Source organism: Anopheles coluzzii, chromosome 2, assembly GCF_943734685.1.
Source record: "Anopheles coluzzii chromosome 2, AcolN3, whole genome shotgun sequence".
Lineage (NCBI taxonomy): Eukaryota > Metazoa > Arthropoda > Insecta > Diptera > Culicidae > Anopheles > Anopheles coluzzii.
The window spans coordinates 49,868,115-49,893,936 of record NC_064670.1 but is presented as its reverse complement, the minus strand read 5'-3'; the positions used below and the strand labels follow the sequence as shown (position 1 = coordinate 49,893,936).

The 25,822-nt window shown below is 45.8% G+C and overlaps 2 protein-coding genes across 2 annotated transcripts in view; one reads left to right on the top strand and one right to left on the bottom strand.

The window, feature by feature from the left end:
* The first annotated feature begins 761 nt into the window (after positions 1-761).
* The window catches only part of LOC120951124 (cadherin-89D-like), a 32,178-nt gene continuing 7,117 nt past the window's right edge, over positions 762-25,822 (top strand). The window contains exons 1-3 of the mRNA XM_040369662.2: positions 762-2,142; positions 24,809-25,125; positions 25,352-25,798. Of these exons, the coding sequence (XP_040225596.2) occupies positions 2,073-2,142; positions 24,809-25,125; positions 25,352-25,798 (834 nt within the window). The 5' untranslated portion in view covers positions 762-2,072. The remainder of the gene's footprint in view (positions 2,143-24,808; positions 25,126-25,351; positions 25,799-25,822) is intronic.
* On the bottom strand, positions 9,207-11,945 carry LOC120951125 (uncharacterized). Its single transcript, XM_040369663.2, has 2 exons — positions 11,498-11,945; positions 9,207-11,410 (listed from the first exon to the last, which is right to left on the bottom strand). Exons 1-2 carry the CDS (start codon positions 11,546-11,548, stop codon positions 10,307-10,309), a joined length of 1,155 nt encoding a protein of 384 aa, XP_040225597.2. The 5' UTR covers positions 11,549-11,945; the 3' UTR covers positions 9,207-10,306.

The window sequence follows — 25,822 nt, the reverse complement described above, 5'->3', positions numbered from 1 at the left end:
AACTCCGTTTTTCGTATTATTGCAGTGGCAATGCTTGATATTGATATATGTTTGATATATGTTTGAAGGAGCAGTCACGTGGTACAGTCATCAACACTCACGACTTAATAAAAAGCCCATCATCGGTTTAAGCCTCATGTGTTCAGCCGTCCCCCCGTAACAAGGACTCAATATCCAGCTGCATGGTACTTAATAAGACTCGAAAGTATGTACAGGACGGCATGACCGCGTACGTCATTGCGCCAATAATAATTATGATTGATATGTAGCCCGAAATTATTGACAGTCTCTTATACGTATGTCCCATCTTGTAATCTTCGCGATAAACCGCCATTTTTACTCCTCCACGCCGTACAGTGTTTGTCCAGAATCGTTATTAAGAGCTACTAGTACTATTTGGCGTAAATGTCCTACGTGGACATGATAGGCTTTCTAGACTTAATTCATCACCAAGCAGCCGGATAGTCGTCAGTCAATTCTTGCTAAGGGGGGACGGTCCATTCTAGGCTTGAACTCATGAAGGGCATGTTATTGAGACGTTCGAGTTGACGACTGTACCACGGAACCGCCGAGACCGGGATGATTAAGAGCATGTACGTTCACTAACGATTTAAGCGTTTACTTTTAAGCATGAACTTATAGTCTATTAACATTATTTTGGAAGTAGTATTTGAAAGCACCCCAAAATTGATGAATCAGTTGAAAGTTGTAGTTTGAAGCAAAACAGTTTTGAGATTACTTTTTGATGGCTCTTTTCTTACAAGATTTGAACTCCGTACCGGCAATGCTTTCAATTATCTTGTCCAAAGCTTCTTACCCACCAAACGTTGGAAAACTGCAGGAAAGCTTTCGGCGCACTAGAAAGCTTCAACTCTCCAACGCAACTCTCCATCAGCAGGAAAAGCTAGTTCCACACGATCGATGTTTCACTGCCAGCCGGGTTTTCCACAAACTGCTGCACCTGCTTCACAACCATAGTCATGCGAAAGCTCCAAACAGAGAGCAGCAACACATTCCAATGCGCCATTTCTCCAACCAGCGCACGTTTTGTCTCTCACCTTCTCTCACACTCTCTCTCATTCCACATTGCTTGTAACAACTTTCGCGCGCGGAGCCTCTTCCATTTGGAGGCTTTCTTCCGCGTGCAGACTCTCGCAGCATCACGAATCCAACGACCGCGCGGAAGCCCGATCAGTTGGCAAAGGTGGCTCTGCTGGCTGTGCGAGCGGTGCATTCGCGGTTAGACGATCGGACCGATCGGACGCGCCGACAACTTCCTTTCCAAAGCCAGTGCCAGGTGGGGTGGCGTGATTTACCTGCGCCCGAGTTTCCATCTTCCGTTCGTTCGGAGTAGCAACGCGTAGCCCTCCGCAGTAGGGGCCACTTTGTTTGTGCTCGGCACCATTTCCACCGTCCGATTGAGCAATCCAGAAGTGGTGCGCAGATTACGCGATCGCTTTACAGCCTCACTTAGGCAGCATATTCCAGTGCCTAGTTTTACTGTTTCTTTTGTGCATAAAGTGTGTGTTTTTAGCTTCCCTTGGCAAGTGAAAAACGAGCAGTGTTGGTACCAAAGATAACATAGTTGTCGAGGGGCGCTGGTTTGCAATTGAGTCCGGCGTGCTCCCTCGAGTGGCGGGAGGATCAGCTTGATCCGCGTGCTCGAACGCGATGATGAGATAAGTACAAAAATTAGTGTTGTTTGTGCAAAAGGGTAGCCATGTGTGCGTGAGCATGGTATTACCGAAGGTGCAACAACTCGCAAGCTATTGCCAAAACCGGGAAGTGAACCGCGAGTGAAATGGAGAAATTACCGATCGAAAGCCTGCCTTAACCGCAACCGTTCACAAGTGCAATATTAGTGTCCCACCTTAGTAGGTGCAGTAGGGAAAAAGTGTATGTATGTGAGTGTTTAGAGGCTGTTTTAGTTACAGCTTGTTCACTTGAACAGCAAACAATACAAAGAAGGGAACGAAGGGAATTGTGATACGAAAAATATTCCAAAAAACCACCGCATGAGTTGAGTCTAACGTTAGAAAGCTGCCAAAAACCCGAACACAACCCGCCACAACATGAAGTTCATCAACAGGATTACCGCCTTTCTGCTGCTGCTCCTAGCGGGCGTAACCAAACCAAATCAAGGTTAGTATCGGGGTATCGGGGACACAACGCTTGCCAGCGCCAGTTCGCACGCAAAGGTAGACGCGAACTTGCCCGCAAAAAGACAAACCTGTTCTTGAGATCCAGAGACAGAGAGAGAGAGAGAGAAGGAACAAGATCCCGCAGGACCAGCCATCGTCGTGACTGGTCGCGTAGCAGTCGTAAGTGTGTCACATTTTTCCTTTCATCCAAAGCCCACCATCGACAGCACGCGCACGGAGCCGGCCTAGGCCTAGCCTAGGAGCCACCCTTGCTTGCGGGTTGTGCGTTTCCTGTTTCCCTTCGGGCCGGAATCAAGACGCAAGTCTGTTGCCCCATTCCGGTACTGTTATGTTTTCTCTTAAATTGTTTTTATCTTTCGTTTTCCTTTCCGGCCCGGCCTGCGGGGCGGGCTGGACTCTCTGCCAGTCTGACACGGCGACCCATTTTGGACTGTGCCGATTCGTAATGATACTTGCAGCGTACCGGCTGCCTGGACGCTAGAGTCCTGCCCGGTGACGGTTGCTGCTAGCGTTGCAAAAGAACGCGCAATAAATTGTGCGTAATTAATTGCGCGTGCACGAACGCGCATCACGGAAATACGGTCGACGCAGAACGAACGACGACATCTCGTAGTGTTTTCATTTGTATTCCCTCTTTCAACGCCCTCTAATATACTTCAGCGTACTCTGGTACTCTGCACTGGTCCCCTTTTGCTTTGGTGCAAATGATCCTCCAAACGGTGACATTTAACATCGAGCGCGTAATTTCGTATCTCGACGGCTCCACCTTTTTCTTGTACCATTTACTTGCGTACCGGCACAAAAAACAGAAACAAAACAGCGTACCCTCCAAAACCCGATTTTGTTTCTTCCCCGAGCACCCCACCCGCTTCAATGAAGACATTCTATGCCACGTGGTGCACATCCCCACCGTGAGAGGGGTCGCGCGCAATGGCGCTAAAAGTTTGCCTTCCGAAACACGAAATGTAATCAAAATAAAATGCGGAACGTGTTGTCCTTTCCGCTTTTTTATTATTAGTGGTGGATTGCCCTCTATACCGATGGTGAGGTTCACTGGAGAAGGTCAATAGTGGGTGTCTCCAGCAGTAAGTGCCGCATGCCGCGTGGATTAGTTTTCGGAAGTGGAATAGCATTTCGTTTCCCTTTTTTCCCCAGCTGTCGAGAGGGTAGGATGAAAACCAGTAGATGCTATAGCTATTATCATCGTTGGTGGAAAACAGCTCCGTGTGTGGCGTTGGAAAAGTGGAGGAAAAGAAGAGATAAAGTTCAACGAACCATCTCCCAAACCATCTCCCGACTGCGTGTGTGCACCGTTTCGAACCGGCATGCCACTGTTCTGTGTTGCGCTCATTCATTCTTGAGCTACAATCGTCTTCATCATCATCATCATCAGCTTCATCAGCTTCATTACTCAAACTTTGCACTAAAGCGCTCCTTTCGCGATCCAGTATCACTGTTTGTTTGCACGAGTCTTATCCTGTGCGCGTTCAATTACTGAAATGGGTATGGGTATGGTATGGGCAATGGATCGATTGATTCGACTACGCGGTCATATTAAAGGTGCCGATTACACGTGCAAACGGTTGGTGCTAGCCGGCCGCACTTGAAGCAGTTCTACTTTTAATCGACCGGCTGGCAGCAGAATCCAACGATAAAGTAATTACTTTCGCTCGCAAGGTGTGGCTGGTTGTGTGTGTGTGTTGTGTGATGGCTGGTCTACACTTTCCATCTGCCATCTTTGGCTGCCTGGCCAGTATGGTAACGGAATCTTTCTACGAGCTGCTGGGACGATTTGATAACTCCAGAAGTCTTATGTTTTGTTCCTGCCTTCAATGTTAGAAGATCAGCAAGGTGGGCGGTACGGGAGCATGAACGATGTTGGGTACGAAGTGAATTACAATGTTCATCTTCGAATTCAATTACATCTAATCAAGAAGTTTACTTTCGATCACACCGGTATGTAATACTCGCGAGATTTGTTTTTCGTCCATTGCGGAACAATACTTTTAGCTATTTTTAGTCGTTTCTGCACTGTTTTCCAAAAGAGGTTGGATTGATAACGAGATTATTATTTTTCATGTTTTATTTCAATATATTGAGAGGTATAATTTAAATTGTGTAATTGTTATCTTCTTGTTTAGTGTAAATCATTTTTGAGCAATCCAGAGAAATAGATTTTATCCACTTTTCTCAATACATACTACATACAGATACTATATTAATTTAAGCTAAGACATTAATATTTAAATGTTCTTTCATACGCAATATAAATAATTTTGTCAAAAAATTGGGTCGTGGATTATAGTTTATTGCATAGTTTTATGAGGTCATAGCTCCTGTTTTTGTTTGAATTCGCAACATACACTAGGGAAATCCTTTCGCCAAACAGAATGCCGAAGGAGGAAGCAGTTTAAAACCTTCACACAACGTCAGCTGAAGCATTCGGGCGGCCATAACTTGCTGCCCCATCTCCACGTACATGTGCGTGTGTGCCATATGTGCTTGTTCGCAAGTTCATAAAACGATCAACACGTTTTTCGCCGCTACACTAGAACGATGTGCTGCTATTAAGAATACACAACAACCATTTGCTGCTGCACCATGATGGCCATCACCATGCCATCAGTTTCTGCGCTCCTCTGACAGGTTCTCGGTGCCAGTCCATAAACACAAAGCTAGCACAAAAATCGCACAAGTACGCATGTTTGCGGCGAGTTCATGTTCTACACCTCCCAAGCGCAAGCGATGAAACGAATGATGAAAAATTGGTAAAAATAAGTACCCGCCAAGCATCCGGACGGTGCGGTGCGATCCTGATAAACTTCGTTGAGTGGGGGCGATACGCCAGAGAAAGTTAAGATTGCGATGATTGATTCCAGCATTCCAGCAGAAGCAAGTCTGGCGGGTGTCGGCTGGGGCCCATTCCTGTGCGATCGGGCAGGAACAGGGCAAAACAGTGGATATTGGCAGTTATGCTGTGAGGGATGGAATTGCGAGCGAATGCAGTCTAATGAAGGCGCGAATGGAGGCGCAGACAGGTGTTCATAATTACAGATATGAACTGTATTGTGTTCCTACTCCCAGCCATTCCCATTCGGCTCCATTATGTTGCCTCTTCGCGGGCTTTCCATTCTCACAAGATGCTCGCTATGGGGTTTCTCCTTTGTCTTTTACGCCCGCTGAAGTTTGCGTTGGTTCTATCTTTCCTGCTCGAGGGAGTTAACGAACAACGGTGCCAACCTTTTCCCTTCGTTCGCAAGTGCAACTTTCGACCCTGAAACGACCCTGCAACTTCCCCGTTTGGGAATTTGTGGCAAAATAGAGCAAAATTTCTCCACACCACATACGGCTCGCATGACATATGATGACGCTTTGTACACACTTCGCAAGAAAAGCTCAGGGAAATTTGTCGTAATACACACACACATATTCACACACATGTGCACAGAGACACGGACTGGGTTAATGAAAACCTCATCTTTTACCCCTTTTCTCTTGACATCCAGCGCCAAACGATTGTGCCCCGCTCCCATTATCTCCTACGCTCACGCCCATTAGGGATCCGCCGATCTTCGTCTTTTTCGCACAAAAGTTGGCGAGACGGGCAACCTTATCTACAAACCACAAAGATTGTTACTAACGAGGTGCCACAAAAGGAGGGGAGGGGGAAAATCGTTCCACCCACTCCACCCATCTAACAACAAAAAAAAACCTTTGGCATTAGGCGACATTAAGATACTTTCCATTTTCTGTGTGTGCGTTTCTCCCTTCTCCACACTCTCGCTTTTGTTGCTATTGTCCAAAAATTTGATCTCACAGCTAACGAAATTTGCAAACTGCACCACCACCACCAACAGCGGCACGGTTTTGTGTGAGTGTGTGTGTGTGTGCGTATGGCTTGGATGTAGTAAACAAAGCGTCCACGAAAACGCTGAGACAAACCAAACTGTCTCAAAAGGTACGCTGCTAATTAGCGAAGGAAAGTAAGATCACTTTCGGTGGGTTAATGATCGCGTGCGGGTGAGAGACAGGTTGATAGTTGGCCTAAGGAAATGGTGGGTGGAGTTGGGCGGACAACGATGATAAAGTGTGATGAGATATTGTTTGCACAGGGCGGTGGTGGGTGGGAGTGTGTGGTTGGATGTTGTTTATTTCAAACGGAGCTAGACAATAAAGTCATTTTAAGAGGAGTTTCATTAATAAGCAAGTTGTAAACAACAACGAGTCGCACCGTTTTATTCGATCGGTGTTTGTTGGAGGGAAACGTTTTACTTTGAAAGTAATTGAACAAATAATTCAGCAAATCTTGTTTATTTTACGTCTAATAATTTATCAAAAGTACACTTTGTAGTTAATTTATCCTAGGAAGCGTAAAAGGTTTTTTCTATTTACTTAAATTTCATATTAAAAATTATGGATTAAAGTAGCCGCAAAGTCACTCATTTCACAAAAGTTATGAGTGTAGATTCTCAACCCTTTTACTTTGAAGTTAAAACAAAATTGCTATATTATTCTATTTGAATGTTTTTGTGGCAGTTTGCCATTTAAAAAGAAAGTAAAGTGAATTTGCAGCATAGCCTATCAAGTCGCGTCTGCTGTCCTCCCGGCACATAATTTCTCCCCTTTATGTACTCTCCTTTTTCACTTGACATGGCTCTAATTATGCTCGGTCCCAGCTGGTGTTTCAACTTCTCAGCCTCTCAAACCTTCCTAAGCCGACAGTGGACAGAAGACAAGAAGATGAATTCAAACACAAATCAGCAAAAAAAAATGTATGCAGGCAAATTTTGGACCCGTTACGCTGGGGCACGCTCTAAGGTACGTTACTCTGCTACTACTGGCCCAGTACTACTGGCTACCCAAGCCAAGATAGGTTCGCGTGTGAGTAATTTTCGCGCGTGAACCGTTTCCAGAAGTCACTCGGCACTTGGACCACTTTGTCGGTGTCTTTTCAAGTGATTTCCCACTCCGTGTTGACAAATGCAAGCACAAAAGGTCGCTGAGGCCGGTTCGTCCATAGGCGAAAGGAAAAGCCCGACACCGAACACAGCCAGGTAGCCCATTCGGTAATTTCTTCTCGAGCTGAGGTTGTGTTGGAAATTCATTACTTTTACGTTGTACGCAATCAACCAACAAGGGCTGCGTAGTTGTTTGGGGAAAAAGAGAGAGAAGAAAAACACTTCCACGTTCGAGCAGTGGACGGGGTAGAAAAACGCTTACTAGTGCCCGGCCGAAGAACTAGGTTAAATTTATGTACATAACGAAATTTGTAATAAACTCTCCAAATTCACAGCACTGACTGAACGGAATTCGGGAGGGGTGGAAGATAGTAATAAAAAGAAACAGAATTACTTTCCGTCTAATGAAGAGTGGAGATAAACGGAACGGCGAGTCTGAAACTGAAACCGAAACGCAAACCATACGCAAGAATCCATAAATACCCGTACCGTCAATAGAGACCTTTAAGTGAACCGTTGCCTCGATACGGCTGTAGTGTTTGACTTGCGTTCACACCCTCCGCCTATGGCTGCAGTCTATGGCGGCATGCTGGGCCCATTCAATCGTGCAAACCATGTTGTAGTGAGTGTGATGAGCCGTTGCCACGAGTTTCGCAAGTTTCTTCCGGCTGCTTGCCATTAGTTCGGCGAATTTCCGCCGAAACGGTAAGCATCATCAGAACGATTATCCATGATGTACGGCCGTGATGAATGAATGATTCCTTCCAGCGCACCAGCCGCGCACTCACGAGAAACATTCTTCATAAAGCAAGCACTCCTTGGGGTGATGGAGTAGGAAAAAAAAATTCATGCACGTAACATATTCTTGTTCTGTGTGTTTGGTAACGATTTCTTTCCATCATCGGAACGAATTAGCCGGATAGGTTACGGAGGCTGGAAGGGATCTCGGATACGCAACTTAGTTGGCGTTGGCAACTCATCAGCTACCCGTCTTTTGCCCGTAACGCTGCTACTACGCGCAACAGGCCTCGTTTGGTGTAAATCCGATCCAAGCTCCGAGTTTCTGCCCACTTTCAGGCCCACCTCGACCTCATCCGCATCGCCCCATACCGGGACTCTGACCGGTTTTGCTTCTCCATCAGCCCGCCGTCAAGGGTTTACACACGAGTGAACGAGACGCATGCGATGAGCCCTTGCCCTCCCAACGCCCAGGACCGTTAGCGTGGGGCTGGAACTATTTTTTCCCTTTCTTGTTTTTGTATCGTTTCTCTATTCCTTGCCCATTCATTTCCTCATTCCCTGGTGACCTATATATTGGGACGTGCAAATGAAACTCATCGCTCACTGATCGTCGGCGGCCCTTCAATTCGAATTCGCCCCTTTGAAATGTACCGGTGAAGGTGTTGCGCTTCCTTGTACCTGGCCTAGGTTCTCGTTATCACTCTTCTAACGTTGCTCTGGGCGGAATGGTTTTTTTTCTCTACGTACCGTCATCATCAAGGATGCAAAGTTACGCTCATTTACGTTACGTATTGCCCTGCTCTCGTCCTTGACGGTCGTTCGTCCTGCTTCCAGAGCAGATGCGATGGAAAAAACAACCATAGTAATTAAAGTGCGAAAAACGTCGGAAAGCAAAGTGCAATGAAAAAAAGGGGATATAATTTCTCACCGGAATGACGCTGAAGATTGACGCTGTGAATGTTCACTTGCCAAAGGGCATCTGGCGCACAAAATAAATCCTTTTTTCAACATCGCTTCCGCCCGTTAATGGCATTGTAATTATTCTAGTGCGGTTGTGTATGAACGTAGAACATTTACGCAAAATGCTTTGGAAATGAAAAAGAACTCAAGATATTGTAACGAACACGGTCGACTTTATCTTAAATTCATCAAATGAAAAACAAAACCTACAAAATGGTACAAAAGTCTGTCAGATCATTTTTATCATCATGAGTGTAAAATAATGTTTCTTTTAGATTCCATACTTTGTCTTGTTTAAACTTCATCATTCGAAAGAAAACACTACCGAGGAGTGAAAGATTTTCCTTTCTTTTGCAACGATCAAAACGAAACTAAGGCAGAATAATGATGGTTTTGCTAAACATTTTATCTTATATCCATCTCTATTTCATGCCTTTTACTCGCACACTAAAAGAGATACATTTGCCATACAAAGAAACGATTTCGCCTAAAAATTGACACCCTCCGTCATTCGACATCATTGTCGTCTGGTGGGTGCAAATTGAGCGGCAAGATAAAACCCAACAGCAGCTGCAGCAGACGGAAATTTCGAAGAGATGCATCATCTCGGTACCAAACGAAGAAAGCAAACGGCACAATCAACCTTGCACCGTGCGGCACGGCAACAAGAGCATACCTCCGTCCAGAGCGGCAAACCTCCTCTCGTAGCGACGCTCTTATCACCACACTGATTGCCATGGAAAGTGTTATGTTCGCTGTGTTCCGTGTGTTCCATGTCTGCCAGTGGCGCTCGAAACGCATGCAAAGATTCATCCCGAGCTTAATACAGTGCGGGAAAGGTAGGAGAAAGGGTGAAGAGTGTGGAAATACAAGGATCACAGAAAAAGTACATCTCAAACGTAGAACGGCAAGGGAAAGGAACGATCCATAAAGACCCGAGACCATCATCCCGAGGATGGTACAGCTTTTATGCTGCCGTCAAGTGCGAAAACAGAACGAGAAAAAAGCCCGAGCGATACACGACACGAAGGTGACATCTCTTTGTGGTCCACTTTAGTGTTTCCTCGGTCGGATGAATGTGGTTTAGGTTCGCAGTGGCAACAGTGTGTCGGTGCAGGCGGCTGCAACGGGCTGCGAGAACCTTGCATTATAAATTCCGTAACACGATTACGGCGAGATCCGTGCACTGTATCGTACCTTCTGCAACAAAGAACTGTTCCAAGAGATTACTCCCTTTATGTGTGTGCAAGAATGCTGTTGCTGCTGCTGCACCGGTTTTATCGTGCGTCTTTTCTAACGCTTGTGATGGGACTCTTACAGCATTCAACGCTCATCATGCTGTTGACGCCGAGTGCTTCAAGAACTCGGTACATACCGAACGAACTTTTGACGGATGATGTGTTTATTCTATTCGAAAGCATCGGACAAACGGTGGATGGGGAGGAGTGAGAGTAGCATTCATGAGTACCCCTGCACCGCCTTGCATCAATCGTAGTCCAGCATGATCCGACAGTGTGGTAGTCGCTGCCGGAGTCCCTCAATGTCGTCGTAATGGACGGGATGGAAACCCGACTGCTTGTGGAACAGGGAGCATCCATCCAAGCACAGCAACCGCAGCTTGGCCAGCTTCTCCAGTAAACCGTCCAGCTGCAGCGTCTCCAAATGACAGGACACAAAGATAAGCTTCTGCAAACGATTAGCCGGGCTGAGCTGCTTCAGAACATCTCCGGGTAGTGCCACGCCTGCGAGCTCCAATGCCAGCAGGTTCGGGAATCGATCCAACCACCCAAAGATCATCTCGGCCTGAATGGAGCGTGCGGTAAAGTGTAAACACAGCCGGCTCACTTGCGTTATGTTCTGCGTAATAAAGTCCATCGTGCGCGGTGCATCCGTGCCGGTAGAGTGGATGAAGAAGCGCTTCAGGTTGTCCACCCGAAAGTAGTGGCACGATTCGTCTGTCACCTTGATCAGTGACAGGTTCTCGAGGCCCGGCAGATTGATTGGCGGTTCCGGCGGTTTCACGTACGGGTAGTAGTCACTGATCAGCAGCAGCTTCAGGTGCTTGAGCGAGGACAGCGGTACGAGCGCCTTCGGGTTGTTGATGTTCATCTCGGCAATGACCAGATCCACCAGCTCGACCGCATACTCGCAGATTGCGGCCAGCATCGACTCCTTCAAGCCCATCCCGAGCGGTATGTACTTGGCCCGGGTGTCGATGACCTGTAGCTTGCGGCCCCTCAACAACCGTTCGGAAACGCACGACTCTATTCTAAAGTCAGCCATGTTAAAGTACAGCGACTCGGAGCGAGACGCCAACAGACGTATCATCAGCTTCACTATTCGCAACCGTGCGTCCGTCAGCGGGCTGCCAAGGTTGGCCCGCAGCACTACGCTGTAGTACTCGCGGTCACTAGCCTCGAGCAGCTGGGCCATCTGCTTCAGCACGGGGAGGGAGTAGTCGAGATTTAGTTGCAGCTGAAACCGGTGAATGTACACCTCGGAGAAGATGATGGCATTCCAGCGCTGGCATACGGATGAGGCCGTTTTGACATCCCGCAGGGGCAGATAGTCAAATATTTCGCAAACCAACTAGGAGGGAGAAGGCGGAAAAAATGCAGTGAGAGGCACACAACAACAAAGAACTGTCATTACACCATCGTCAGACTGGGGCCTAACCTCGAAAGGAAGATCATCGAAATGGAGATCACTTTCGTACGTGGCGCACATCGTGTTGATTGAACTATCACACACACACTCGCTTGTGGAGTTTTCCACTTCTTATTTTCGGAAAAACCTAACCTTTTCGTTAGCGTACAAACTATCACAACTGCGCGATCGTTGTAAATGCGTCGCCAATGTCAAGTTCAACTGACAAGCGGCCGAGAGCAAGCTCACGTAATTCTCACCTCACAGTGTAAAGTCGCCTAGGCGCATGTCAGCAAACCCGTTCTCTGGCTGCATTTGTTTGCAAATAATCAAGCAGGGTTTGGATTCTTGGCAGAGAGCAGGCGGGCAGTGGGCAGAAGAGTCGTGGTGTTTATTTTTACTTTCTTCCTACACTCTGTGCCGAAACCATGGCTACCGATGATGCGACGGCGTGTTTCGGGCCGAGTGTGTAAACAATTTGGGGGGACACTGTGGGATGGTTTGCTCGTACGCTCAACGACCGAACATTAACCCATCCACATACCGAATCTTCTGAGTAACTCTTGGTATCCGCAGTCAGATGGGTAAGCATCACGCTTGATGCCTTTGAGCTAATATTTCCAGGCTGCATCATTTTTGTAAATCATACAGAAGCATCCAGAGCTTATCTTATCTGCGGGATCCTCTCATCCCAGAATGCCCCCCGGAAAAACACTTCGTAGCTCAAGCAAAGCCATAAAAACTCTCATATAGGTAGAAGGAATACGTTTCAAAGCGGTAACAAAAGTTCACTTCGAGGTGACGTAGGGAGACACTGAGTGTCTGAGGCTAAAGGAACGATTTACATTGATTTCCTCTGACAATTGAGCAGAACGGCAGACTAATGGGGTCCAACAATTTACGAGGGCTAGAAGTTGCCCCTTCCGGCTTCATTTCCGTCTCGAAGGCGCTTAAGGGATGTACGAGCAGAACAGATCGTTCGGAGCCGGCTTGAAGAAGCAATCACAATTCAGACAACCATGCGATTTTGCGTGACGGACAGTCATGTTAGTTCACTTTTTACTCCTTTTGCTTCAGTTGAATGATAAAGTTTTTCCTGGTGGAACAAATTTTATCCCGATGGGAATTCTGGACTATAAGTGAAATTTGGTGGAAATATGACCTTTCCCGTACCCGTACTTGTGAAAACGTTTAATACTATTCAAACATTCATCTATCGTTTTACTTCCCCAACACTATGAAAGTGTAAATAATCGGCAAATGGTGCATTGAAGATTGCTCCTTTTTGCAATTGGTGGTTTTAGTAGTAAAAAATATAATATCTGCTGCTCATATCAGCCACGCTGATGTAATGTTCGATTATCATCGATCGGAATGTGTGCGATATAAAAGTTGATAGATCGACAGACGATAGGATAGGGTTTCTTTCCAACGCCTCAAAACATCCACCAGCCAGTGTGATTGGTATCGATTTTAACCATGCCATGAATTTCGCGGATTTCCCGCATATTAACGGCTATGTTTGCATCTGCTTTCCATCACCAATCCGGCTCTCGGAATCGGATAATCGATATGTTTCTACGAAAACGAAAGCTCCCAAATACCGGATCCTCTGATGCAATCAAACGGCACGTGCATCGGACTATACCCGTGTGCAAAGCCGTGGGGTGATACCTTGCTATCCTCGACACATGGTCGCCACATTAATCGTCATTTACCCCATTTTTCCTCTGTTGATAGATCCGGTAATCGATTTCAAATAGCGCCGACTGTGTGACTGTGCCAAAGAAAAAAATTGAAAAATAAAACGTACGTTGTATATTGTGCAACACTTTGACTATTGACTTAACCCACTGGTTGAATGTGCAGCCAAAGATGCGATGTTGGTGCATATTAGTGGAAAATGGATAAATATTTACCTCCTTTCGCGGCGCGACGAGTGAAAGGTGCACATTAAAGGGCAAAGCCGGTCGAATGTTTAATGCGATTTTCTGCCAAAAGCCGCCGAACGCAGGCCGCTCGGGGGATGTAGTTATGGAAAATGTGAAGAAAAACAAACAAACCCCTAAAAAGAGCGATCCCGAAATCTCCAACGAGTCTTTGTAGACATAAGAAAATGGACGAAAACAAAACGAAACTAATCGAAACCAAAGCAAAACCTATCACGTCACACTAAAAAAAAAAAAGAGTGCCGCAGCAGGCCTCCACGCCGACGCCCCTTCTGGATGTGGCTAGGGACGACCCCCTGGCAAAAGGAACGGCAAACAAACACGAAATTATGATTTCACACTTGGCCAAGTACGTGCCGCGGCAGTTTGTTTTTCCACCCACCGAACCGTAGGACACCGGTCTTCCCCCCGCCAACCGTCCATGCGGGTGCAGTGGATAGCGGGGGCTGAGCTTTGGGAGGCCCATCGATCGAATAAATATAACATTTTTTGTTGTTGTCTTTCCCATTATATTTGGCCGATTGTTATTGTTATGCCATCGCAACGGTTGCACGATCAGTTGGTGCGATCAGGATCGAACCGAAGGAAAAGCAAACGTAGCGCACCCAAGATCGAACGAAACTGAAACGTTCGACCAATCGACCGTTTTGGCTGGAGTGTTGGAGGCATGGGGCTTATGTGGTTGTTAGTGCAGGATGGATTATTGTTTAACGTGAGTTTTGGGATGATCGTGACGATTATTTGAACGTTCGATCCATTTACGTCATCCGTGTGTGGCCCAGTCATGTGTTGAAAAATTAAGTAATGGTTGCTTCCCTTTAGCGGTTTCGATTCGACGCAGTGAGCATCGCATTTAGTTTTGACGAGAGGAAAGCAAAGAAGAGAAAAGAAAAGATGATTATTGTAGGTGAAGTTTTATATAGTGTTGCTTCCGTTATGCAGTCGCATTCCTTAGTGCGCGGCGTGAGTGCAATGATTAAGGTAGAGAAAACTCCACACCGACGGGGATGGATAATAAAGATTTTTTTACAAGTAATTGTTAAAAGTATTCATTAACTTTGAGATGCTCATATAAATATAATTTTAAGCAAATTACGTTAAATTGTGTGAAAAAGTTTGTGCACTGTTTTTTTTTATATTTAAAACATTATATGCTTCAATTAATGATTCCTTAATGTTTTAAATTTAAAAATAGATTCATTTCTACAAATTGAGTTTTTCCTTTACCAAAACTCACCTTTTTATAATTTCCCCAGCCTTACTATCATTTATATTTAGTGTATGTGTGTGTAACTATTATTTATAACACTTACTCGTCTTGTGATAAAATTATTAAACATAATATTTGTTTAACACATTCGTGCATACAATAAATTTATAATTTATCTATAAACTCATTTATAAATTCACTTATAAACCTGAAATTCCAAACAAATGTTATATGTATCGCTTCTAAGGATAGGTTGTTCTAGTGACTATTATGATAGTATTGGGACCGTGCATTGTTTTGATTTTAAAGCCCTACCTAATAACCAAATCCATATACATTCACCCGTTTTTATTATAATATACCGCTACAACAACACGTGTCTGCCGCACAACACCCGAACTAAGTGGAGCTCATCACGCAACGCTTTTACGTTGAAACCAAAAACGTTCGCTTAACACCATTCTTAATGCTTAAGCCTGCAACATAAGCGAACTGCCCCGTTCAGATCGCGCGTTCAAAAGAACCAAGTTAATCAGCAAACACTTCCACCGCTCGACCACTTCACCCAATTAAACAGATTAAAAATAGGAGGGAAATGCTCTCACACATTCGTGTGGATAAAAATGAAATGCTCAGCTAACAATTCCAGATCAATCGGAAGGAAGGGAAAAGAAGCGTAATGCTTTTCAGACATTGTTGATCAAGTCCGATCGATATCGAAGGCGCAACGAAAACGAACGGTATCGTGGTACCGGATAGCAGCCCGATAGAGTTTTTTTTTTTTTTTTTTTTTTTTTTCTTTGGCTCAACAACCGATGTCGGTCAAGGCCTGCCTGTACCCACTTGTGGGCTTGGCTTTCAGTGACTAATTGATTCCCCCCCATAGCAGGATAGTCAGTCCTACGTATGGCGGCGCGGTCTATTTGGGGATTGAACCCATGACGGGCATGTTGTTAAGCCGTACGAGTTGACGACTGTACTACGAGACCGGCATAGATAGAGTTAGATGAGGTAATTCCTCTGCTTCATTTTCAGGGCGCCATGATGCGAGCTAGAAGTGATTATTAACTGAGCTTGATCTCCCGTTTCATGCTGCAGTTCGATTCATTCAGATTCATGGTGATAGATTTTCAATCGATCGTCACGAATCATTGTGTATCCTGAACGGATTATTTCCCATACATCTCGCGTCAAAAGAATCACCATCTAACGGAACTCATCCTACACTCCCATCTGTACGGAGCTCTCGCTATGCGATGGCAACCCTCTCGGCAAGCAAAACAATGCCATTGCCACGTCATCCTCGCTACGGCCGATTAAGCTCATCGCTTGTTTAATCGCTCGATTAATGTTTACTTGTCAGCGAAGCGTGAAGTGCGGCCCATCCATGTCCTGGTCCCCAATGCATTGAAAGGTCAACATTCCAAGGCCCTCGCGCGGTGGTGAAACCTCTCTGTCATCTTTCTTCTTTTTTGTTTCCCTTGCTATTCATATTCATTCACAACCCTTTGTCGCACATAAAAAAACATTAAACATGTCACCGAAACACGTCCAGATATTGTCATACACTGCGGCCGCTGACAAGCGAGCACTTAACAATTTTCAACCTGAACACTCCAATTCTCTCTGTGCTGTGCGGCGAAAAAAGAAGCAAGGAGACGGTGGAGAAAAGCGTATTTGTTATTCCCCCGGGCGTCGTTGGACTCGCTGTTTGCATTCTCTCATTCAGCTCATTCCGGACGGGAGTATGGGGGCAGCAGCATTTTCAAAGCCGAAGCCGAGTGTTTTATACTACAAATTGTGAACTGAAAAAAAAGAACTAGAGCAAACACCACCACCTAAAAAGAACCCGTGTTCCCGGGAGACCCGGCGAGCCACTTAAGCGCTAATGTTTGCCCATCAAAACAAACCGAGCTGGCCACCTTTAATTCGTGGCCACTTCAGCAGCCGAATCGTAAATCATGTCCGGCTGGGACACGAGACAAAGTGCGCTTGTGTTGCAGCATCCAAGTGAGGGAGGGAACATCGTTGAGGAAGGTTTGAGGTAGCGTTTTAATAACCTTCTCGGTTTGATTCCGAACCATCCCCAACCACTTTGCCGCTTCCATCTATTTCTCCGGGGAACGTCCTTTAATTGAACATGCTTGTGACGTTTCATGAGAAGTCAATTCGTGCTTGAGCGACAGTTTCGGGACAAGATGTGTATAATAACCCCAATTTCGGTTCGGTCACTGCTTGTGGTCGGATTGCCAATTTGAAACCACTATCCAGAATAGTTGTTTGCCCATTTATCTTCTATATTGATTTAAATGGGTTTGCACTTGATCGATCATCGATAACGAATGATGAGATAATAAATGTTACAATAAATGATTGGATATGGAGGGAAAGAGAAACGAGAAGAAGTAGTAGCAATTAAATCATCTCTCGAAGGCCTGTGGATAATTTAAACTTGATTGCGATGAACTCTCTTAGTGGCAAAATGATACTGGAGGGATAGTTTTAGTCACCATCAGTGATATTAGTCCATTTCAACAATCAGTATGCAATGTTGCGAAGTTAGTTAAGAACGCTATAATCAATTATCTTTAGTGTACAAAATGTAGTTAAAACTCCTTTTATAACTATTGTCATTATGCATTATGCATTATACATGCTTTTCAGGGATTCTACACGATTTAACCTTGTTTTGTAAATTTATTTACTATTTTATTACATTTAAGGCCATTGTTGAGCAAGTTCTGCAAAAACTCCTAAGTGTACAAATCAAAAATAGCAAAAATCAAACATGAACTTTTCACACATGATGCCTTAAACTGCATCTAATAGCATTATGGTTCCTTTTCAACCCATTGAAATCACTGTTGGATTTGTTAAAAGTAATCAACCCCTCCTCTCCAAGGCCAACCTCGCATTGGGACTAATTTTCTAAGATCACTTACTTTCTTTCTGTACGATCTTTTTTCTATGTGTTTATCCAAGGTAAAAAAGCGACACCGACTTACCCGAAATGGTTCACAATCCCATTCTCCCTTCGCATACTTCATTAGCACCCTGCATGATTAAAATTAACAACGAGTGTAGTGTAAATCACACAATTGACACCGTAACAGCTGGAAAAAGGGAAGCTAAGGGAACAGCGGACACATCACCGGGCGATGTGAAATGAGAAGCCTAATCAACAATATTTTGACACGCTCAGACACACAAAAACTTCACAGCCCCACACCGTCTTAGTGTTAACCCACGCACGCAACTTCAATTACGCGCATGGAGCACCGCAGCAGCGGTGTTTTCGTTTCTTTCCCTCCACACCGACAACAAACAATGAACTTCTCCCAAATCACCCCCTTGATCTACCACGCTATAAAGGAAAAACTCCCTCTTTTCACTTTTCGAGCCCTCGGGAAACTTGAAAAGTGTCCCTTTTTGGCCAGGCCTGTTCGTAGCGTTCCGTGGCGTAGAGCGCGCGCAACCGCCGAGATGGGTTGCATTTTTGAGTTATTTGTCTACGCAAAGTTTAGTCAGCTGTGCGCTGGGTGCATGTGGGTAAGTTTTTGGTGTATTGTTTTTTCCCGCCCTGTCGGTTTTCCACGACTGCATGCTGTTCTTCATTTCACTTTTTTTTCTTTCATCACGCTCTTCGCTGCCCATTTACGGGTTGGGCAAATATTGTTCTTTCGCTCCTCTCGATGGGTTTCTCTCGAAGGGTTTCTTCACCATCGCCATTGGTAATAAAGACTGCTGGTGGTGGTGGAGTGTGTGTGTGTGTGTGTGTTTGTGTTTTTTTGTTTCGTCCAACTGGAGAAGAGTCTGCAGGGGATCGTTTTGTTCAAGCTGCAACTCTGTTACCCTAATCCGCCGTTTAGTTTAGCAAAGAACCCGTCGGACGGCACAGGGGGTAGGTTTATTAATAGAGCGTGGTAAGCACTGAGTGTAATGCTTCCGTCTCCGTCTTGTTCTTCTCAAATTTGGCCACCCTCTACCTAAGACTGTTTCTTTCGGCTTTGAGCACATTCCAGCGCGTGTGTGTATGCGCTATGTTATTTAACTTCCTTCCTTCTGCACTCGCGGTTGGAGGTTTATCGGCATTTAATCTTAATATGAAACGTACGCACAATCGCTTCGAGCGGTCGAGAAACATTGGAGGAAAGTGGGAAGAAAAGTGTTTTTCTTTCTACGATACGGCTACCGTGCAATCTTTCAATCGCCAAGAGTTGCCTTTTCTGCGCTTGAAGCAATGTTTAGCCTTTTTAAAAAGGCACTCCGTAACAGTCGTCAAATTTGCATATTTGCTCAAAAGGAAAGACCAACCTTTACGCGTAGGTGCAGAACCATTGTGCACGCATTGTTCGGGAGATGAAGAGGGATTTATATAACCGAAAGCTTTGTTTTTGCATTGCTGTTTCTCTCGTTCGTTTTTTTAGTGCTTACTTAACCAGTACACATGTAAGGACGTTTACCACTATCAGCGGAAAAATATTCAATCGTTATCGCAAATTGCAATTACCAGCTTCATCAAGGTTAGCTTTTGGGGAAGAAAGCTACCCACAAATATGCGTTCGAAAATTATTTCCTTCAGTGCTGTTGGACACAACGAATGCCCTCCCTCCGTTGACGGCAACCTTTTTCTGTTTGTGAAAGCGCCAAACCTACTCCGGGCTCAAATCGAGCACATGTTGCTTGATGCTTGGCAAGTACGAGCACGCGGTTCCTTGGCACGATTAAATTTGATTATTTCCAACCTTACGCGCGTACGGCACCCGGGCGCGCTTTGTTTTACACCGTGCAACGTGCCTTCCACAACTGGGTCACACCAGTGCCGTACATATACGCACAAACACACACAAACACACTGTGTACTGCGCGCCCTGGGCAGTGCTCTGTTTTCGTCTTATTTTTTTGCTTTACATCGAAAATTGCCCAAAAAATGGAAACTCTTCCCAGCGGAAAATGCTCCCCATTTCGGACGTTTCGGGGATTCCGGGCGGGAGAGAAATTAAACAATAAACAGGAACACGGCACGGCAAGACCGTACGTTAAACGCTTCTGTTACATTATCATCTGTTGTAATGTGTGCGTGTGTGTGCTTTTCAACTCTCTTCCCGGGATGAAGAATTTTGATTGATTACCTTGCCGTAGCGTAATAACTGGGCCGCAAGGGCTGTGCGGTGACGGAGTCGGACTATTAAAGTCTTTGATCGATCGTCGAGCATGCAGCCGCGCATCCAGAGTGATGCGGTGCTGAGGAAAGATGCTCAATATGTTGGAGCAGGAACGGAAGGAAGTGTGAACGGACTAATGGGTTACCATTAATTGCCACCTGTTGCGCAGTGCCCACTAGATGTGAGGATGCAGGTCAACAATCTAGATTAGTGGGCAGTGGAAAACGGGGAGGGTGCGTATACGTTTGGGTGGCCCTAGCAGGTTCATCGGAGTTTTTCACTGTCGTACAACACGTTCTATAATCAGTGCCTTTAAGCAATCCGCGCTTAATAATCAGTACAATGAAGAAAAAGGCGTTGATGACACTCGTATTTATACATATGATGACACATATTTGCTTCGGATGAAATGATTAGCTCGTCACCAGTTTGATATGACTTGAGGCGAAATATAAACAGTAAAATGGGAAAATGTGCCTTCATGTTCATGGATAGCTAATCTGTTTTGTTGATATATATCATGCTAACTTTAAAATAGCGACTCTCAGCTATCCACATGACGCTTCTTTGACACTTTACTTGATGGCTTTTTTATGGATCCATTATCTCTAGAATATTCTGTTTCAGAAAGGCGAGAATTAACTGAGAAAAATATGTCGGTGTCATAAAACTACTTCTTTCCATGCTAAATTACTTGATCTGGCCATTTAAATTGACGGAGTTATTTCTGGACATTGTTGTCTGTATTGAAGCCGAATATTAATCTTCAAGTCCATTATTAACTAGAAATACCTCCCAAATTCCACATAAAATGCTGATATATGAATCAGCGATCATAATTTCTTTCCAATGTCCATGTTTCACCGTTGTTTATGGTGATCTTGTAGCTCTACGTCCAATCTAAAGCATACAGGGTAACGGCGTTTGCGATTAAATAATATGATTTTTCTCAAGCTCTCTTCATTTTGGGTTTCCAAAATCCATGCAAGCACTGAAGCTCCTCCAAATGCCTCTGAGGTAACTTAAACGTTAAAATTTACCAGCTCACATCCATATTAGGTAATGAGGAAAGACAAGATAAGGAGGAAAGACAAAACGAGAACTCATTACGAATTTTCACTTTTGTTCTGCGTTAAAAGCAAAGTTCATGTTCCATTAAATTTCTACTGCCAAAAAAATATTAAAGAAATTGGAACTGACAAAACAACTTAAATGTCATTTTCAAATTTTTTGACACAATTCAGCCTAATTAAAGGTTGCTTTCGAGACTTATTCAGCGCCACCCAGTCGGAAAGTCAGTCCTTGCTACGGAGGGATAATCCATTCTACACTTGAACCCACGACGGGCATGTTGTTAAGTCGTGCGAATTGACTACTGTACCACGGAACCGTCCGTTTATAAATCTGTACAAAATAATGTAAATCCTGTCCTACATGTGCATCGATAATTTCCTTTACAACGTATTTTTTCGTCCTAAGAATAACAATTGGCATGAAAAGCCAATATAGCCAAGGACCCCATTTCTCCTATTGTATTCCCCCGTGCGTTTGATTACTCTTCACGCTGTTGGCAAATATTACTCTCACTGTCACTGCTAGTAACCGAGCACAACTTCTGTTGCGTCCCGGGTAGCCAGGTTAACCTATAGCCATCAGGTACCTTTGGCACTCCAGCCGACAAAAGGCCTTTCCCTTTCTCGTGCATCTTTATTGTGCACCCAAAGCCTACCGAGACTAGGAAAAAGTGCGTTAAAAAGAGAAAACTTTACCCCCACCGGAGCGATCCTTCCTCCCAGGCAGGCGCGTTTCTGTTTGTGATTTAGTTTGACGTCGCGGAAAAGCTTCGTCAGCGTTTTAACCCGCAACGCGTCAGCTTCGCCTCATTATCGCCGACAGCAGTGGGAGCCCACAAACGGCGGCCACCAACTCTTTGCCATTCAGCTTCACCACCGCCGCTCCTCGTTTGGCACGCTCAAAGAGTAGGGCTCAAGCAAACCGCCAACCACCGACAGCTTCACACAATAATTCATAAATATTCATAATTTTCCATCGAGAAGATTTTCCTTTCATTTCGCGCCAACGGGAGTGAATGTGTGTGTGTGTCTGTATTTGTGTGTCTCCCATGGGGAGTGACGCCAAATATCACCAAACCAAGCCTCTGGCCTTTGGTGTACGGAATCGGGCGAAAAAGCTTCCCACCGATCATCACCCTCTAATTTCCTATCCTTTCCCTTCCCACTTTTGGGCCAAATGAAAATAACGCCAGCCTGCCGGCTGAGAACAATAAAAGTTAGTTTTCCTGCTCCGCGCCACACCATCCTTCCACTTTTGACATTGGACAAAAGTTTTCTCTTAAACCCAATCGTACCCGCCGTTTTTCCTGCACGACGCATACAGTCAGTTTTTTCACTTTCCACGAGGGAAGCGATCTGCATTCTGTTGAGCGAAGTACGCGCGGTCTTTGCGTACACATCATTCCCCGCATGAAATGGCATAAAAGGAACGCAGAAAAATGCAGCAGCTCACCTGTGCTTTACGTGGACTTTTTCTGGGCTGCGCCTAACCAACCATCCAGACGCTAATGAATTGCTTGCAGCGATGGAAATCACCTGCACCTGCCTTCCGTGCGTGTGAAGTACACCTTGACTCCTCGTCCCACCCGTGAGTCCCGTGAGAACGACTACTGTGAAGCGAGCATACATATGTAGCGATATGCTATTTTCCTCACTCTCGTTTGTACCCCGTTTTCATGCTCGATGGGCTGGAAAATGCGGCTGGCATGCGTCGGGGCAGAGCAGCCACTCATCGTACAGTCAAGTAATGGGGTTTTGGACCTTCTTGGAACAACCTGGCACTGCACTGGCGATGTGATTTCATCATCAACAACAGTAATGACGACGGCAGGCCAAACGCGCACTCTCGACCGAGGTTGACGAATGTTTTGTCTTTGCCCTGCCGCATGTTTCCCCGGCCCAGGTCGGCCAGCGGTCGGGCTCTCATCAGTCGCGCAGTGACGCGCGCAAAGTCCCAGTTTTTCCACCCATGCACAACCAATTGATCATTGTTTGCTAATGCTGGAAAAGCAGAAGCGTTGGGAGCTTCACTTTCATGTGCTAATTTGGATCGAAGCGAGCAAACGAACCGCGGAGCCTCACTTTCGGTGAGCTAATTTGCATAATATTTTAGCCTCCCTGGTGCGGTGTGTTTTATTTTCCGTACGCGGGCGCTGAAGATTGGGATGAAGCGCCGAGATTTACAGGATTCCATAATCTACTCGCTTTCGAGGTTTTTGGTTTCTGTTGCTTGCGGGATGAAAGCATCAAAGCGGGATCCGGATTTGGGTGGAAAAACTTGTTTAGTGCTACAGCTATTGGAAGGTAGGCCCCGGCTGCAGGGGCAGATAACGAATTAATAGGTCCGTGATGAGTTGACTTGAGGAATTGGTAGGACGCCGGCTGCTCAGATAAACCGGGTTTTGACGGGGTGGCGAGAATTGATCCTTTCTGCTGGTTCTATGATAATCCCCGACCAAAAGTTCTCTAGCAAAACATAAAGTTGAGTCGCCGACGAATGAGTTCTGTCGGCAAGATAATCAGATTAATGGATCATTCTGAAGAGATGAAGCTCGCAAGTGCCCAAGAGCGCCCCTAAACCAGCATCCCGATTTCAGCTCTCGTCAGCAAAGCGCTGTAGAAAGTGAACGACTGCCGGGCACAGTTACCACCCGTGCTTTTGTCTCTAATCAACTTGCTAATCGTAATGGCGACGGGACAAGCCTGCACCAAATGACAAGCGTCTCGAGCACCGGCCGCAGCATCACGCGCGCCCTGGTCCGGGATTAATTTATCTTCGAGTTGAATTTGAAAAGCATCCGCGAGGGTGAGGGCAACGCACGCCCCATTTCCCTGCCCCGTGCTTATTGTTTTGTGGTTCACAGTTTTGCTTTTCATTTTCTCCAGTCATTATGTTCCCACCCAATAAAGTGGCCAACGGAAGGGTGGAACAGGTGACTAGGAGTGTGTATGTGTGTGTGTGTGTGTGTGTGTGTGTGTGTGTGTGTGTGTGTGTGTGTGTGTTTAGTCAGCCGTTTTGTGAGCAACAATTGTTTGACTTAGAAAGTGACGATACTTAGAAGGTGGTGCGACGGTTTTATGCGCCTCCCTAACGCTGTACATTGTTTCACTTTTGTTTTGCGTTGAGCGTCGAGGGAATTGTGTGGTTGTGAAATGTGAGAGACAAATCTAACCACTAGCTCGTTAGGTCGTGATCATGACAATGTTCCATCATTGTACCACTGCGGGCTGAATTTATTGTCTAGAACACCGGGACAGAAATGCAAACACCGAGACACACAGGGGGGAATTTCGTTTTTGAGAAACTGTCAGATGACGATAATGACCAACAGGTGATTAGAATATTGGACCCTTTCAGTGTTTGTTGCCCATTTTATCGCTCTTCATTCTTACCCACTAATCTGTTGGTTTGGTGCTGGTGAAGGTTGATGAATGGGTTTCGGCTTAATTAATATTAATTTATGCCACACTGTAGCCAACGTGCGAACAAACCAGATCGAGAAACATTCCGATCGAATTGAGACATCGATTGGCCGTTTGCTCGTTTCTCCATACCGTGCTCCGGGAGAATGAGCAAGTGCTATAAAAGCCCCACACCGAACAGTAGTGGTACAGCGCCTGATTAGGAGAAGCGAAATAACCGAACTACCCAAACGGGACAGGATTTGACCGGCTTTCAACTGTCAAGGCATTTTAGGTGAGAGCCACAACGACTACTTCACCAATTAAATTAACATATTTCACCCCGTTAAATGGGGAGGGCCCTTTTCGTGTTGATGGCTATGTTGACCGGTTCCGATAGGTCCCACCAGCTAGAACCGGTTACCCCAGTACCGCCAGCCAGTGGTGTATTTGTTAGACGCGCATTGTTTGACGCGCAAAGAAATCAACCCGCAACGAGACTAATTTGAGTGTAATAAATTATTTCCTCCATCCCGTTCCAGCCTGCAAACTGTACTCGAAAAGTAATCTGCGCACCAAATCCGACGGCGTTCAGTTTCTGCGGCTGAAGGAAGACTTCCCCGTCGGCGGTGAGATCGTTTCACTTTACGCGTATCCGCGCAACTCGATCCTGATCCCGCGCACCGAGAACTCGAGCGATTACGAGTACTTCAAGCTGAAAGAGATCAACAGCACGGTCGTGAGCGTCATTCTCAATCGCAGCCTGGACGGGCTGGTCGATTCTGACGATCCGCAGAGCATCCTCAAGTTCAGCGTGTTCTGCAGTGGAACATCAGCCACCAGCGCAAAACAGGACAACGTAAGGATCGTTCGGTTTCCCATGACAGGGAATCACGTGAAGAGTTCCATTGACTTATGTTGCATTACCGTTTTTGTTTTATCTTCTATTTATGTAATGTGTGCTGTCACGTCTCGAACAACGGACAAATGGTACCGCGCGGCACGAAAACCTGGAACTCGCGACCGGAATGGAACACAAACGGCCCGTACCGCACCGCACCACTCAACCCTCTCGCGCCCAGCAGTCGTCATTTTTTACAATTACTGTTTACATTGAAGATATTAACGATAATGATCCCGAATTTATCAATCTACCGTACGTGGTAACGCTCGACGAATCAACGCCAATTGAGACGGTGGTGTTTAATAGAATTAAGGCAATTGATCGTGATAAGCCAAACACGCCGAATTCCGACCTCGAGTATGCGCTGGCCGCGAAGCACATGAAGAGCGGCGACTTTCCGTTTCGCCTGGAAGGTTCCCAGCGGCCGTCGCTCGTACTGCAGCGGGCCCTCGACTACGATGCCGGCTGGCGCTCGATGAGCGTCCAGATCGTGGCGAGCGATCGGGGCAATCCACCCCGCACCGCCAACGCCACCATCCGGGTGAACCTGCGAGACGTTGACGACCTGCCGCCAATCTTCACCCGAGCACAATACCGGACGCGCATCAAAGAATCCTTTCCGCTGACGGTAAGCTGCTTGTCTTGTTCGAGC